Source organism: Papio anubis, chromosome 5 (assembly GCF_008728515.1).
Source record: "Papio anubis isolate 15944 chromosome 5, Panubis1.0, whole genome shotgun sequence".
In the NCBI taxonomy this organism is placed as follows: Eukaryota; Metazoa; Chordata; class Mammalia; order Primates; family Cercopithecidae; genus Papio; species Papio anubis.
Window position 1 is genome coordinate 160,723,923 of NC_044980.1, and position 17,076 is coordinate 160,740,998.

A 17,076-nucleotide genomic window follows, 5' to 3' on the forward strand; every position below is an offset into this window, starting at 1 on the left:
TTTTCTTCTAGGGTTTTTATGGCTTTAGGTCTAACACTTAAATCTTTAATTCATCTTGAATTAATTTTTGTATAAGGTGTAAGGAAGGAATCCAGTTTTAGCTTTCTACATACAGCTAGCCAGTTTTCCCAGCACCATTTATTGAAGAGGGAATCCTTTCCCCAGTTCTTGTGTTTGTAAGGTTTGTCAAAGATCAGATGGTTGTAGATATATGGTATTATTTCTGAGGGCTCTGTTCTATTCCACTGGTCTATATCTCTGTTTTGGTACCAGTATCATGCTGTTTGGGTTTCTGTAGTCTTGTAGTATAGTTTGAAGTCAGGTAACGTAATGCCTCCAGCTTTGTTCTTTTGACTTAGGATTGTCTTGGCAATGTGGGCTCTTTTTTGGTTCCATGTTAACTTTAAAGTACTTTTTTCCAATTCTGTGAAGAAAGTCATTGGTAGCTTGATGGGAATGGCATTGAATCTATAAATTACCTGGGGCAGTATGGCCATTTTCACAATATTGATTCTTCCTATCCATGAGCATGGAATGTTCTTCAATTTGTTTGTGTCCTCTTTTATTTTGATGAGCAGTGGTTTGTAGTTCTCCTTGAAGAGGTCCTTCACATACCTTGTAAGTTGGATTCCTAGGTATTTTATTCTCTTGGAAGCAATTGTGAATGGGAGTTCACTCATGATTTGGTTTTCTGTTTGTCTGTTATTGGTGTATAGGAATGCTCATTATTTTTGCACATTGATTTTGTATCCTGAGACTTTGCTGAAGTTGCTTATCAGCCTAAGGAGATTTTTGGCTGAGACAATGGGGTTTTCTAAATATACAATAATGTCATCTGCAAACAGGGACAATTTGACTTCCTCTTTTCCTAATTGAATACCCTTTATTTCTTTCTCCTGCCTGATTGCCCAGGCCAGAACTTCCAACACTATGTTGAATGGGAGTTGTGAGAGAGGGCATCCCTGTCTTGTGCCAGTTTTCAAAGGGAATGCTTTCAGTGTTTGCATAAATAGCTCTTATTATTTTGAGATACATCCCATCAATACCTAGTTCATTGAGAGTTTTAGCATGAGGGGCTGCTGAATTTTGCTGAAGGCCTTTTCTGCATCTATTGAGATAATCATGTGGTTTCTGTCTTTGGTTCTGTTTATATGATGGATTATGTTTATTGATTTGGCGAATGTTGAACTGTTTCCTTGCATCCCATAGGGATGAAGCCAACTTGATCGTAGGATAAGCTTTCTTGATGTGCTGCTGATCTGGCTTGCCAGTATTTTATTGAGGATTTTTGCATTGATGTTCATCAGGATATTGGTCTAAAAATTCCTTTTTTTGTTGTTGTGTTCTTGCCAGGCTTTGCATCAGGGATGATGTTGGCCTCATAAATGAGTTAGGAGGATTCCCTTTTTCTCGGTTGATTTGGAAGAGTTTCAGAAGGAATGGCAATTAGTAACTCTTTGTACTTCTGGTAAAATTCAGCTGTGAACTGCCTGGTCCTGGACTTTTTTGGTTGGTAGGCTATTAATTATTGCCTCAATTTGTTTCGTTATTGATCTATTCAGGGATTCAACTTCTATTCCTGGTTCAGTCTTGGGAGGATGTATGTGTCCAGGAACTTATCCATTTCTTCAGATTTTCTAGTTTTATTTGCATAGAGGTGTTTTATAGCATTCTCTGATGGTAGTTTGTATTGTGGGGTCGTGGTGGTGATATCCCTCATTCACTTTTTATTGCATCTATTTGATGCTTCTCTTTTCTTTCTTTATTAGTCTTAATAGGGTCTACCAATTTTGTTGACCTTTTCCAAAACCAGCTCCTGGATTCATTGATTTTTTGAAGGTTTTTGTGTCTCTATCTCCTTCCAGTCTCTGCTCTGATCTTTTAGTGGTTTCTTGCCTTCTCACAGCTTTGAATCGTGTTTGCTCTTGCTTCTCTAGTTCTTTTAATTGTGATGTTAGGAGTCAATTTTATCTTCCAGCCTTCTCTCTTTGTGGGCATTTATGCTATACATTTCCTCACATTAATTGCTTTAAATGTGTCTCAGAGGATTCTGGTATGTTGTGTCTTTGTTCTTTCATTGGTTTCAAAGAACATCTTTATTTCTGCCTTCATTTTGTTATGTACCCAGTAGTCATTCAGGAGTGGCTGCCCAGCTTCCATGTAGTTGAGCAGTTTTGAGAGCTTAGTCCTGAATTCTAGTTTGATGGCACTGTGGTCTGAGAGACAGTTTGTTATAATTTCTGCTTTTACATTTGCTGAGGAGCAAGCTTTACTTCCAACTATATGTGGGTCAATTTTGGGAATAAGTGTGATGTGGTGCTGAGAAGAATGTATATTCTGTTGATGTGGGATGGAGAGTTCTGTAGATGTTCATTAGGTCTGCTTGGTGCAGAGCTGAGTTCAATTCCTGGATATCCTTGTTAACATTCTGTCTTGTTGATCTGTCTAAGGTTGATGGTGGGGGCAAGAAGTCCCATTATTGTGTAGAGTCTAAGTCTCTTTGTAGGTCTCTAAGGACTTGCTTTTATGAATCTGGGTGCTCCTGTATTGTGTACATATATTTAGGATAGTTAGCCTTTTCTTATTGAATTGATCCTCACCGCTATATAATGGCCTTTGTCTCTTTTGATCTTTGTTGGTTTAAAGCTCACTTTATCAGACCAGGATTGCAACACCTGCTTTTTTTTGTTTTCCATTTGCTTGGTAGATCTTCCTCCATCCCTTTTATTTTGAGCCTATGTGTGTCTCTGCACGTGAGATGGGTCTCCTGGAATACAGCACACTGATGGGTCTTGACTCTTTATCCAATTTGCCAGTCTGTGCCTTTAATTGGAGCATTTAGCCCATTTACATTTAAGGTTAATATTGTTATGTGTGAACTTGATCCTGTCATTATGATGTTAGCTGGTTATTTTGCATATTAGTTGTTGCAGTTTCTTCCTAGCATCGATGGTGTTTTATAATTCTGGCATGTTTGCAGCAGCTGGTACCAGTTGTTCTTCCATGTTTAGCAGGTGCTTCCTTCAAGAGCTCTGTAAGGCAGGCCTGGTGGTGACAAAACTTCTAAGCATTTGCTTGTCTGTAGAAGGATTTTATTTCTCCTTCACTTATGAAGCCCAGCTTGACTGATATGAAATTTGGGCTGAAAATTCTTTTCTTTTAAGAGTGCTGAATATTGGCCCCCATTCTCTTCTTGGTTTGTATGCTTTCTAAGCCGAGAATTGCTGTTAGTCTGATGGGCTTCCTCAGGGTAAACTGACCTTCTCTCTGGCTGCCCTTAATACTTTTTTTCCTTCATTTCAACTCTTTAGTGAATCTGGCAATTATGTATCTTGAGTTACTCTTCTTGAGGAGTATCTTTGTGGTGTTCTCTGTATTTCCTGAATTTGAATGTTGGCCTGCCTTGCTAGGTTGGGGAAGTTCTCCTAGATAATATCCTAAACAGTGTTTTCCAACTTGGCTCCATTCTCCCTGTCACTTTCAGGTACACCAGTCAGACATAGATTTGGTCTTTTCACATAGTCCCATATTTATTGGAGGCTTTGTTCATTTCTTTTTACTGTTTTTTCTCTAAACTTCTCTTCTCACTTCATTTCATTCATTTGATCTTCAATCACTGATACCCTTCCTTCCACTTGATTGAATCAGCTACTGAAGTTTGTGCATGTGTCATGTGGTTCTCGCCCAATGGTTTTCAGCTCCATCAAGTCATTTAAGGTCTTCTCTATGCTGTTTATTCTAGTTAGCCATTTGTCTAATCTTTTTTCAAGGTTTTTAGCTTCTTTGCGATGGGTTCGAACATCCTCCTTTAGCTCGGAGAAGTTTGTTATTACCAATCATCTGAAGCCTTCTTCTCTCAACTCATCAGAGTCATTCTCTGTCCAGCTTTGTTCCATTGCTGGTGAGGAGCTATGTTCCTTTGGAGGAGAAGAGGCACTCTGATTTTTAGAATTTTCAGCTTTTCTGCTCTGGTTTCTCCTCATCTTTGTGGTTTTTTCTACCTTTGGTCTTTGATGATGGTGACATACAGATGGGGTTTTGGTGTGGATGTCCTTTCCGTTTGTTAGTTTTCCTTCTAACAGGCAGGACTCTCTGCTGCAGGTCTGTTGGAGTTTGCTGGAGGTCCACTCCAGACCCTGTTTGCCTGGGTATCACCAGTGGAGGCTGCAGAACAGCAAATATTGCAGAGTGGCAAATGTTGCTGCCTGATCTTTCCTCTGGAAGCTTCATCTCAGAGGGGCACCTGGCTATATGAGGTGTCAATCGGCCCCTACTGGGAGGTGTCTCCCAGTTAGGCTACTCAGGGGTCAGGGACCCACTTGAGGAGGCAGTCTGTCCGTTCTCAGATCTCAGACTCCATGCTGGGAGAACCACTGCTCTCTTCAAAGCTGTCAGACAAGGATGTTTAAGTCTGCAGAAGTTTCTGCTGCCTTTTGTTCAGCTATGCCCTGTCCCCAGAGGTGGAGTCTACAGAGGCAGGCAGGCTTCCTTGAGCTGCAGTGGGGTCCACACAGTTCGAGCTTCCCAGCCAATTTGTTTACCTACTCAAGCCTCAGCAATGGTGTACGCCCCTCCCCTAGCCTCGCTGCTGCCTTCCCGTTTGATCTCAGACTGCTGTGCTCGCAGTGAGCGAGGCTCTGTGGGCATGGGACCCTCTGAACCAGGCTCAGGATATAATCTCCTGGTGTGCCATTTGCTAAGACCATTGGAAAAGCACAGTATTGGGGTGAGAGTGTCCCAATTTTCCAGGTACCATCTGTCATGGCTTCCCTTGGCTAAGAAAGGGAATTCCCCGACCCCTTGAGCTTCCTAGGTGAGGCCTCACCCTACTTCGGTTCACACTCTGTGGGCTGCACCCACTGTCCGACAAGCCCCAGTGAGATGAACCTGGTACCTCAGTTGGAAATGCAGAAATCATCCATCTTCCATGATGCTCACGCTGGGAGCTGCAGACTGGAGCTGTTCCTATTTGGCTATCTTGGAACTCCAGCGACAAGTCTCCCACTCTTAAGTGTTGGAGGAAGTTCATATCCAAAAGGAGGAAGATTAATTATAAATTAGTAGCAAGGTTTTTTTTCAAAGAATCATGAGTTTGTGCTGAGGATAGAAACAAGAAGAAGTAATAGAGGTTTTTTAAAAAAATAATTTCAACTTTCTTTCTAGACTTGGAGGTACATGAGCAAGTTTGTTACCTGGATATGTTGCATGGTACTAAAGTTTGGGATGCAAATGGTCCCATCACTCAGGTAGTGAGCAAAGCACTCAATGGTTACCCAAGACTGAAAATCTTAATAGTTTTTCAACCCTTGCCCCCTCCCTCTCTGACCTCTCTAGTAGTCCCCAGTGTCTATTGTTCCATCTTTATTTCCATGAGTACCCAATGCTTACCTCCCACTGATAAGTGAGAATATGTCATGTTTGGTCTTCTGTTCCTATATTTATTTGCTTAGAATCATGGCCTCCAACTACATCCATGTTGCTGAAAAAAATATGATTTCATTCTTTATGACTGCATAGTATTCCATGGTGTATATGTACCACTTTTCTTTATCCACCATTGATAGGCACCTAGGTTGATCCCATCTTTACTATTGTGATTAGTGCTGCAATGAACATATGAGTGCATGTGTCTTTTTGGTAAAACAATTTGTTTTCTTTTGGGTACCCAGTAATAGGATTACTGGGTTGAATGGTAGTTCTGTTTTAAGTTACTTGAGAAATTTCCAAACTGTTTTCCACAGTGGCTGAATTAATTCACATTCCCATCAACAGTGTGTACGTGCTCGCTTTTCTTCACAGCCATGCCAGCATGTTGTTTTTTGACTTTTTAATGATAGCCATTTTGACTTGTGCGAGATGGTATCTCATTGTGGTTTTGATTTACATTTTGATAGAGGTATTTCAGAATGGGTAGTCAGGGAAGCCCTTTCTCGGGTCATGATATTTAGGCAAAGGCAGGATTAATGAGAAGAGATCACGAGAAAGAATAGGCCAGGCAGAGGGAATGGCTGGTGCGAAGGCCCTGAGGCTGGGATGAGCTTGGCATCTTCCAGGAACAGAGAGAAGAGCAGTGTGACTGGAAAACATACAGGTAGAATGGTGTTTAGGGAATTGGGAAGAGGCCGGCTCCCAAAGCCACTTATGGACCAAGTACAGCCAACACCCAGCAAAGCCATCCAGACCTTTCCAGGCACCCTTTTTTCTCTGCCCCAGTGGGATGTCTCCCTGTCCTCAGGCCAGCCTGCTCTGCCCAGGTCTGACCCTAGCACTGCTAAGCTCTTCCTTCCTCCTTCTTATCCGCTCAGTGGCATCGTGAGGGGACTTACAAACCAGGCCAGCCACCAGATATGCTGGCAGCTACAACTAGGTTCTTGGAAAAGATGGATCTGTCCCCCATAATTGTTAAAATTCATGCAAATCCAACTTCAAATCCTTGCTTGGCCACCAACCAAGCTCAATGGCACTGGATCCATTCGTTAACTTCTCTAGAAACCACTGTTCTCTTCCGAGATGAGACTAGGGTTTTGGGGAGGATGGAATGCAATAATACACATCAGCATTTGCTATTATGCCTGGCATGTAGCAAGTGCTCAGGCAAAAATAGGCTCTTATTTTTTATTATTACTTTTGCTGCTGCTGCAAGAGGACATGTAATGAAAGAATCAAGAATTCTGCCCTTGTAAGATAAATTCTCCCCAGCTGCTGACTTTAGGGAACCCTGCTTGGTTCCTCTCTAGCTTCCATCTGCTTGATTCTTGCCTGTGGAGCCTGGCGTGATGAGCTGCTACAGTCTGGAAATGCAGATGCTGTTTCCTGTCCGGAAGTTCAGGGGCTGGTTCTCATAGTGGCCCGAGCAGTGGTGCCTGCAGCTGGGCCTGTTGCATTTAGTTAAGTGACTCAGATACTGTAAGTAGGAACTGAGCAGGGAGTCCTGAAAAAGACAGGCAAGGCCACACTCAGGGAAGCCAGCCCCCACTGGAGCACGCTGTCATTCCTCCCCCTTCCCTGAGCACTCAGCCCCTTTGAAAGAGAGCAAAGAAATTGTGCTGAGCTTTAATGAGGAATCAGCCAGGCGCACTTTGCCACAGGCCTGGCTGGAGGCAGAAAGAGATGAACAGGCCCCCATGAGTGAGCGACCCACCGCAGCTAAGTCGTTCCCGCGGTCGCTGGATGAGACCAGAGACCCTGTGGTCATGTGGCTTCAAGCAGCCCTAGCTCACACGTGCCGCTCCCCTGCATCCCACCAACTGCTGAGCATGCCCTGCCATCTGAGGTAGAATCAACATCAGACGTCGTCAGGAGGCCGGTGATGCTGCCAGTGCAGAGCGAGGGGAGTGGCAGGCTTCCCCGGGAAATGTCAGCATTTATTGCTTTTCCCGTTCGCGTTGACCCTCAGCAAGAAAACGTTCCAAATAGCGATGAAGTCATCCCCCCTTTTTGGGGGGTCCTGGACCCAGTAATAACATCCTCCCGAAGGGCAATGAGTCTGTCTTTAACCTTGCCCTCTCTGGCAGGTGTGTATCAGTGTGGTTTCTAGAAGAATCTCTGGGCTGCCCGATCCCTGCCTGTGGCCGCCTTCCCTTCTGGGAAAGTAACAGCCCCCGCTCCACGGTCCAGGCTCTGCTGCTCTCCTCCCGCTCCTCTGGAAACCCACTAAGTTATCTTAATTACCATTCCTCCTCGGTGTCTGCCAAGAAGTGGGGAGATTTATAATTGGATCAGTCAAATATTTGCTGTGGTTTATTTCTTTGCCTCTCGAGCTCTCGTAAAAGTTGCATTTTCCTGCCACTTTGGGGTATGACTGATGACTCAAAGGCACAGCCCTCACATTGCATGCCAAAGTGGGTTATTTTTCAGAGGCCAGGGAAAAGGAGAGAACTGGGCGGGGAGAGGTGGTGTTTACTTTGGGTTATTGTGCTATCACCCTCTGGGTGGCTGCAAGAGACACAAGCGGCTTTGGGAGACAAACTTCCTCCCGCAGCCAGCCCGTGCACAGACACATCCTTCTATTGGGATTTGGTCATGTGCCTCCTAAACCCCTTCCAGAGTTTCTGCAGACCTAATGGGTAGGACGTGCTACAGAGTAACCTCTTTAGTCAACGAGGCACAGTTTGGTCCCCCAAGCATCCCCATGTCCCAGATTGATCACAATGAGGTCCTAGAACAGAGGAGCCAGATGTCCCCAATACTAAGCCTGAGTTATCAATTCCCAGTGTTGAGGGATGAAAAGGAAACTCTGGCCAGGGCCTGAGCTTTTGGAAAATGCCCTCCTTCTAGTGACAGTCAGTCTGCCAAGCAAGCTGGCCAGGCTGTAGCCTAGGAATCCTAGAGAGCAGAGGCTCCCCTACACCAGATGGCCTCCTTGCAAACCAGCTTCTCACTTGCTCCCAGGCTCCCTATCCTGGAAGGCAGTCTCCATGGCTGGCTCAGTTTATCCTCCCCCTGCATTTCTAGCCTCCAGCCCTTGCCCAAATTATAGCAGCAGTGAGTGATGCTGTGTGATGCTGCTTGACACATGTTAATCTATGTATAGTGACTCTATGTACACTCTACTCTAGAGCACTTTGAGATAGAAAGGAGGAACAGGAGGTATAAAGAGGGAAACTCCTGGGAAATTGTGATAAACAAACACCCTACACATAATAGAGTGGAATTTTACCAACAGAAGATGCTGCCGCCTTTTCCTGGGCCATCCTGTCCTGTTGTCCTGCAAGAAATTATCTTGACCAGGCACGGTGGCTCATGCCTATAGTTCCAGCACTTTGGGAGGCCAAGGCAGGCAGATCACAAAGTCAGGAGTGCGAGACCAGCCTGGCCAACATAATGAAATCCCGTCTCTACTAAAGATACAACACATTACCTGGGTGTGGTAGCAGGTGCCTGTAATCCCGGCTACTCAGGAGTCTGAGACAGGAAAATTACTTGAACCCAAGAGGTGGAGGTTGCAGTGAGCCAAGATCAAGCCATTGCATTCCAGCCTGGGCAACAGGGCGAGACTCCAAAAAAAAAAAAAAAAAGGAGGGAGGGGGGGGGAGGGGGGGAGGGAGAGGAAGGAAGGAAGGAAGGAAGGAAAGAAAAGAAAGGAAGGAAAGGAAGGGAAGGAAGGAAAGGAGAAAGAGGAAGGAAGGAAGGGAGGAAGGGAGGAAGGGAGGAAGGAAGGAAGGAAGGAAGGAAGGAAGGAAGGAAGGAAGGAAGGAAGGAAGGAAGGAAGGAGGGAAGGAAGGAAAGAAGGAAAAGAAAATGATCTTGAGGATCATTTGGCCTGTCCTGGGAAGGAAGAAGGGCAGTAGTTCTGAAGTCCTCACTCCTCACCACTCTACCCTGCAGATGAAACCCCTATCTTCCTGGAGTTTATGTTCTTCTGAGTAGAAAGACAACACACATAAAAATAAATTATATCATTTTAGGGGGTAATAAGTGCTTTGAAGATAATAAAGCACAATAAAGGGCTACAGAATTGAGACACATCAAACACCATATCATATCAGAGTCAATATCTTCTCCAAGAGCCCCTGGCTAGCCAATTCTTCCTTAAATGAAAACCGCCCTCTGTGCTTCTGTTGGGGGGGACTCTGAGGAGCCAGCCAAAACAGATGTCTTCTCTTTCCCCTGAAAAATGCCTCTTCTTAGAGTAATTTACTGGGCTGGACGGTGAGCACTGCCACTAGTCCTAAGCCATTTCCGTGTCCCTTGGCTGGTCAGGCGGTTCGGCAAGAGATGACTAATGCCCAAATTAGTAATGAACAATGGCCCCACACAAGTAATCACCTTCAGCCAAACTCTTCCTCATGGGGGTGATTACTTGGACCCGAAATGAAGTAGATCCTTCTCACCTCGGCACCAAGGAAGTTACAGCCATTCCTCTGGCTGACAGCAATTTGTAGACATGGGTCTTTGCAGTTGGACATTTTCGAGGTTGCTAAGGAACAAATGCTTTGGTTAGAAAGGTCTCCAAAAGCAGCATCAGTTTGTCATATCACTTTAAATCATTTATTTTATCCCACAAAGACAGCTGGGACCAATGGGATATGGGGTAGAGAGAAGCTAAACACACTCGTATCTTGAGAAATGGAGAAAATTTCGACTTCTAAGCAGTGGCCATTGCCAGCGCCCCACGTGTGAAACTAGAACCACGCGCTGCTCGTCATGATCATTATGATTTGCAAGTAGGTGACTCATAGTCCCTAGGTACTTAATAAAATGGTTATTAACTTCCTGGCCCTGCCCTAAGCATTATCTCATGTCATCCTTATAACCTCCCTGAATGTTAGGTGTGATTAATTCCCTGGTATGAAAACCAAGAAGAAGGTAAAAGTAGATGTGCCCAACATCAAAGAATAGTAAGTGACAGAGTCAGAATTCAAACCCAGGTGTGTCTGATGGCAAAGCCTTTGTGTTTAAGATTATAGAGTCTTTTGTTTTCAGTGATCACATTTCAGGTGGAAAAACTGGCGATTCTGACGACGGGAAAGGCACATTAGGAGATTCCTGGAGTTTCATTCTATGAAGTTCGTAAAAGGGGTTATAGTTGATGTCTGTAACCCATAAAAACCTTTTTATGGAAGGGAAAGTGGAGAGATTGCTTAATCCTACAGTGGTGGTTTTCATTGGCTAAAACCTACACTTTGAATGTTCTCTGGAAGTCAGCATGCAAGTGACTTTTCTATGCAGTGATTTTGCAAGAGCTCACAAGATTAGTCCAGCTCTACTGGGGTTTTATCGATTTTCTTGTCAACAAGTAAGAAACATTGGTGTCCTCTTTGCCTTCTCCTTCATCCTCTCTGTCCAGCCCACGATCAAGCCCTGTCACCTCTTCCTTAGAAATGTTCCTCCAAAGTTGTCCCCCTCTTCTCATTCACTGTCCTAATCAAACCCTTTTTTACCTCACCCCGGGTTTCTGCAATCACTTCCTCATTGGTCCTCCTGCTTTCAGTTTTTCACCCTTTAGAATATCTCATATCCTTCCTACACACTAATTCTTCAAAACATCCCTTTCATCACATCAGTCACTGCTCAAGAGACTTCAATGGCTCCCACTTGCCTGCTACAGCATTTCACCTATTATTTAGAACAGGCCTCTCTTGGGTCCCATTTGACCTCCCCATCCCCTTATCATGGTAGCCTTAGTTGACCACTCTGTCTCTCATTAATCACTTCCAATTCTGAACCTGGTTTCCACTGAAGCAAAGTTAAACTTTAATTGCTGGTTTATCCAAGGCCAGGCACTATAAGGGCATGAACATAAACACCAAGCCAATCTATGTCTAAATTCTTGGTTGGCCACTTAGGAGCTGCGTGACTTTGGAAAAGTTGCTTGACTTCTCTGAGCCTCAGCTTTCTTATCTGTAAAATATGGATGTAAATTATACCAAGATAGGTACCAAATCAGGGTTTCTTCAAGAACTGAATAAAATGATGATAATGATCATGATGGCTAACATGTATTTTGTGTTTGCTGGGTGCCAGGCACTGTTTTAAATGTTATCTGAATCCTCACAACCCCGTAACACAGATACTCTTATTTTCAGTTTTGCCAATGGGGAAACTGAGGCACAGACAGGAGAAGCTAGCAAGCACCTCATTCAGGATTCTCTCAGGCTCCATAGCCCTCATCATGGCCATTCTGCTGTGCCATTTCTCCTAGTAAATAATCAATAAAATGGTAGCTGGTAACATGGGTTCATAATTCTTTATCTGAAACTCTCAGGCAACCAATTACATTTTGGAATTCATAATTTGGAGGATTATGGAAAAGTTATACTTTGCATATCCTCTGTATTATATAATACAGAGGGGGACTGGAGCAACAGCATGTACCACTCCCTCCACCACACACACACGCGCACACACACACACACACAACACACACATACAAACAAACAAAAGAAAAACTTTGGGTTAAAGCTCTTTGGATTTCAGGACAGCAGATAAGAGATTGTGACCCAGAGTAATAAAAGTATTAATAGTAGCAATCATTATGAAGCATAATAAATAATGACTGTTACTGTTACACGTTTTGTGGCTCTTGTTTTCCTGAATAAGTTCATAGCAAAATGTGCTACAAAAAAGGTCTTTCTCCATTAACAAATGGGTAGGAGGGGAAGGTGCCACGTATGGGACCACATCTGCACCTTGTCTCATACATGGTACTCTCTCTTCTTTTCCCAGTATGACTTCATGGAACGTCTGGACGGGAAGGAAAAGTGGAGTGTGGTTGAGTCTCCCAGGGAACGCCGGAGCATACAGACCTTGGTTCAGAACGAAGCCGTGTTTGTGCAGTACCTGGATGTGGGCCTGTGGCATCTGGCCTTCTACAATGATGGAAAAGACAAAGAGATGGTTTCCTTCAACACTGTTGTCCTAGGTAGGTGTGGGATCTCTGAGATGGTACACCATGAAGGGAAGATGGAAATGTTCTGGGCTTCTCTGCAGAAAACACATCTTCTAAGGTAGTTTCTAGTACAGATGACAACCAACAAGGATCCTTTGTTTAGGCCTTATAGTGTCACACACCTGAAACTAGCTCTGATTAAATGGAAATGCTGCTTAAACCATGAAAGAGCCACCAAGGATGAAATTGAGGTTAAGAGTTTAGGTCAGACTGCCTGGGTTGAGTCCTGACCACACAACCTAAGCAAATCACTTGACTTTGATAAGCCTCAGTTTCCTCATAGTAAAATAGAACTAACATGAATGCCGACCTCATAGGGCCATTGTGGGGATTAACTAGAATAAATATATAAATCTCTAAGCATATAGTAGAGAAACTATTGGCAATTCACACCAGCTCGGAATTTTTCTTAAAAATTAAGGGAACCTCAAAATGTTAATAAAAAGTGATTTTTTAAAAACTTTAAATCAGATAAATTATATAGACATTTAAAAATCATGTTTTCATTCTTAAGTAGGTAAATCTCAAAGTGTTTTAATTAAGTACTTATCATTTTGGCATAGGGTAGCCCTGCCTTCTATTAGCTGCCAAGGGAAAAGCGAAGTTTCAACCAAAGTGTCCTTATGCATGCAATACAAAGCTCTAAAACAGTCATTCGCTTGAGGAAGGTTTCATAAAGTTTTTCTACAACAAACCCTAAGTATGTTAACAAGCAAAGAAGCTGCAGATATTTTCATTAAAGTTACGTTACTGGGATTTTTAATCTTCCTCCTGACAATAATAATTGATCCTGGGTAGAACCTCTGTGAATCAGGGGAGATTAATAGACCCATTTCACAGAAGAATAAATTGAGATTCAGAAAGCTGAATCTCTCAAAGACCCAGGCTGTGGAAACAGTGGAAATGGCATGGGCTTCTAGGTCTTGTCCACCACCTTTGTACAACACCATGTGTCCCAACAACTTTTAGCTGTAGATCTCAAGATTCACTGGGGAAGCGCACACAAGGTGGTTTCTTGAAGAAAGACTTGGTAGCTCCAGCATTAAATCCAAGATTTGCTTCCCCACATGTTAACTGGGCAATTCACTTATCTCTCTGAGCCTCAGTTTCATCATCTGTGAAAAGGTAATGACCACATCCAGAAGTAGAGGGTGATGTGAGTATCATGACAAATAAAACGTGTGTGGCATGAGTTGGTGGTCACTAAATGACATCCGGTTTTTTTTTTCTTTAGGAATACATCTAGTATCACTGTTTTTCTGTTGATTACATTTTAAGAACTTTTCTATTGGCCCCATGGATTTTTCTGAGGGGCTCCCTGATTCTTCAAAGAGCTATGTAATCCATCCTAAAATTCAGGTGGCAATTCTTCATCAGTGGCCACACTTCAGAATGGTGTGAAATCATATCGAGTTTTGGTACTGACCATGGGATTCACATCAATCCTTATTCCCTCTGCTAAGCAAAGGCTGACCCTGTCAAGACTGGCCAAATGCTCCAAAGCAGGAGTTGGCTCCACTGTAGCCCATGGGCTGAATCTGGCCCACTGCCTGGTTTTTTGAATAAAGTTTTATTGGAGCACAGCCCCATACATCTGTTTACATATTGTCTATGGCAGCTTTCCCACTGTCACGGCAGAGTTGAGTCATTGCAGCAGAGACCATATGGCCCACAAAGCCTAAATCGTTACTCTCTGCCCCTTTACAGACAAAGTTTGCCAACCCCTACTCTAAAGTCATGTCATAAACTTTGTATAATGAAAGTCAGTGGAGAAGTGTTCCACAAAGGGAAAATACCCAGAATTAGGTTAGGTACCAATGGGGAAGAAAAGTAATAGGGTAGAGACTAGCTCACAAAAGGAAAAAACTAGAAACAAATTTGGAACCAGCTTGAGATGTTGAGATTTTTTTAAATCTTTAGTTTAAGAACATGATGAGAAATGACTTCCTTTGTGTCGCTTTGTGTTTAAACTCAAGAGGCTTGACACATACGTGACAGCACACACCCTGCACAGCAGCTGGCTCAGCTGGGGTCTACAAGAATTCAGAGAAGTGGTTCATAACAACAAGAACAGCTATGCATTTATAGAGCGTCAACAGTGTGCTAGCCCCGGTATTATGCCTTCGTGCCTCTTGCTTCCTCAACCCATGGAGTAGCCACATGAGGTAGCACTATCACAATTCTCTGCATTTTCCAACTGAGGAATCCAAGGCTGAATGCAGTAAGAAAACTTGCCCGAGGTCACACACAGCCAGGAAAAGGTGAAATCAGGATTCATACTTTCCAGAGCCTGTGCTCTTAACCACTGGATTCCTTTGGATTCTAGCCAACTAAATCCTTTTCCCTCTAAACTTAGCACATTTTCTGGGGTTCAGATTATTTCCCAACAGCTTCTGTCCTCCTCCTCCTTTATTCACATGGACACAGGCGTTGTGGTAGTGAAATTCCCTTCCCACGGGCCATCATCCACCCTGGCCTGTTGGAGCGGGGAATAGCAATTCTCCCAAGAGGATTTCTCTTGTCTGGACTGTATCTCAAAGAGAAAGTCAAAGGTAATCGGCCTAATAGTTGGGCAGACATCTTGATGGAGCAATGATAGTAATTGGCCTGAAGTGCAGGGAAAAGAACAGTGTTTTATTTGATTCAGAGGTTCTCCCACACATAACTATCATCAGAACGTTCTCCATCAAGAGCAGCCAGGAGTGCTGTAAACCCCCGTGATGTGAAACAGAAGGAAAATGTTCGACAGGTGTCAACCAGCGATCACACTAAATATACCTTTGACTTGGGGAAGTCTTTTGATGTGTTTTGGAGAGAAGCAGCCTGCTTTCAGAAATAAGTTTCTTCTCGAGACAACAGAACGGCTTTCTGGAAGCACGATGCTAGCCTCCACTTGGGTAAAATCCCATTCCCTGGGCTTGATCTCACTTCCGGAGGCCACTTCTTCCTCAAGAAAATGTAAACAAAAAGGAAAACTGATAATATCTTAAAAATATTTAACTGAGTGTTGGAGAAAGGGGATTGTGAGTTCCTTTTTATTTGAGCTTTGCCACATCATTGTTTCTCCCTCAGAAACTATTAAAATACTTTCAATATGAGTTGTTGGGAAAGTTAAATGAAAAATACTGTTTATGACAATGTTTATTTAGGATTCTCCTCCCCCACATGCGGACACACACACACACACAGACACATACACACACACACAGAGACACACACACACATAGACATACACAGACACACACACAGACACACAGACACACACACATAGTCACAGACACACACACATAGTCACAGACACCCAGACACACATAAACACACACACAGACATACACACAGACACACAGACACACACACATAGTCACACACAGACACACATACACGCACATTACACACAGACACACATAGACATACACACACAGACACACACATAGACACACAGATACACACACACAGACATACACAGACACACATAGACATACACTTATACACAGACACACACATAGACACACAGACACACATGCACACAGAGACACACATAGACACACAACACATAGACACACACACACATAGACACACACACATAGACACACACAGACACACACACACATAGACATACACACACACAAAAAATATAATAGATACACGCTATAGACATAGACACACATTAGACACACATGCCAATAATAAACACACATTCACATACACACAGACATACACAGACACACACAGACATACACACACACACACACATAGACATAGACATACACACAGACACGCAAACACATAGACATACACAGACACACACACATAGACATACACACACACGCAGAGACACAGACACACACACAGAAATACATGTACATAGACATACGCATGCACACAGACACACACACACATAGATACACAGACACAGAGACATACACACGCAGACACACATACACGACACACACACAGACACACACATACACACAGACACACACAGACACACACACACACAATGACACACACAGACACACAGGCACACACACATAGAAACATACACACATAGACACACACATACGCACAGACACACACATAGAAATACACAGACACAGACACACACATAGACATACACAGACACAGCACACACATAGACATACACAGACACACAGAAACACACACACACATAGACATACGCAGACACACAGAAACACACACACACGTAGACATACACAGACACACACATAGATATACACAGACACACATGCAGACATACACAGACACACATAAACATACACAGATACACACACACATAGACATACACACACACACATACACATGACATATTACACACACAGGACATAAGGACAGATACATGCATACAGAGATGTGACACACACATGACACAGAGATACACATACATAGACATAGCTACACATTACAGATATAGGACATAGACACACAGAGACACACACACATAGACTTGAGGCACACACACAGACACACAGACACACACATATGCATAGACACACACACATAGACATACACAGATACACACATTGTACACGCACATAGACATACACATATACACACACAGACACAGACACACAGACATACACACATACACATAGACACACACAGCAGAGACATAGACACACAGACACAGACACACACAGGATACATTGGCTACACATACACACACA

At 43.4% G+C, this 17,076-nt stretch overlaps 1 protein-coding gene across 6 annotated transcripts in view; it reads left to right on the plus strand.

Annotated features, from left to right (window-relative positions):
- TENM2 (teneurin transmembrane protein 2) overlaps positions 1-17,076 on the plus strand; it is a 1,283,414-nt gene that overhangs the window by 1,095,409 nt on the left and 170,929 nt on the right. For all 6 annotated transcript variants that reach the window (XM_003900492.5, XM_021940242.2, XM_021940246.2 and 3 more), the window contains one exon: positions 12,169-12,364. In XM_003900492.5, coding sequence (XP_003900541.5) covers positions 12,169-12,364 — 196 coding nt within the window. The remainder of the gene's footprint in view (positions 1-12,168; positions 12,365-17,076) is intronic.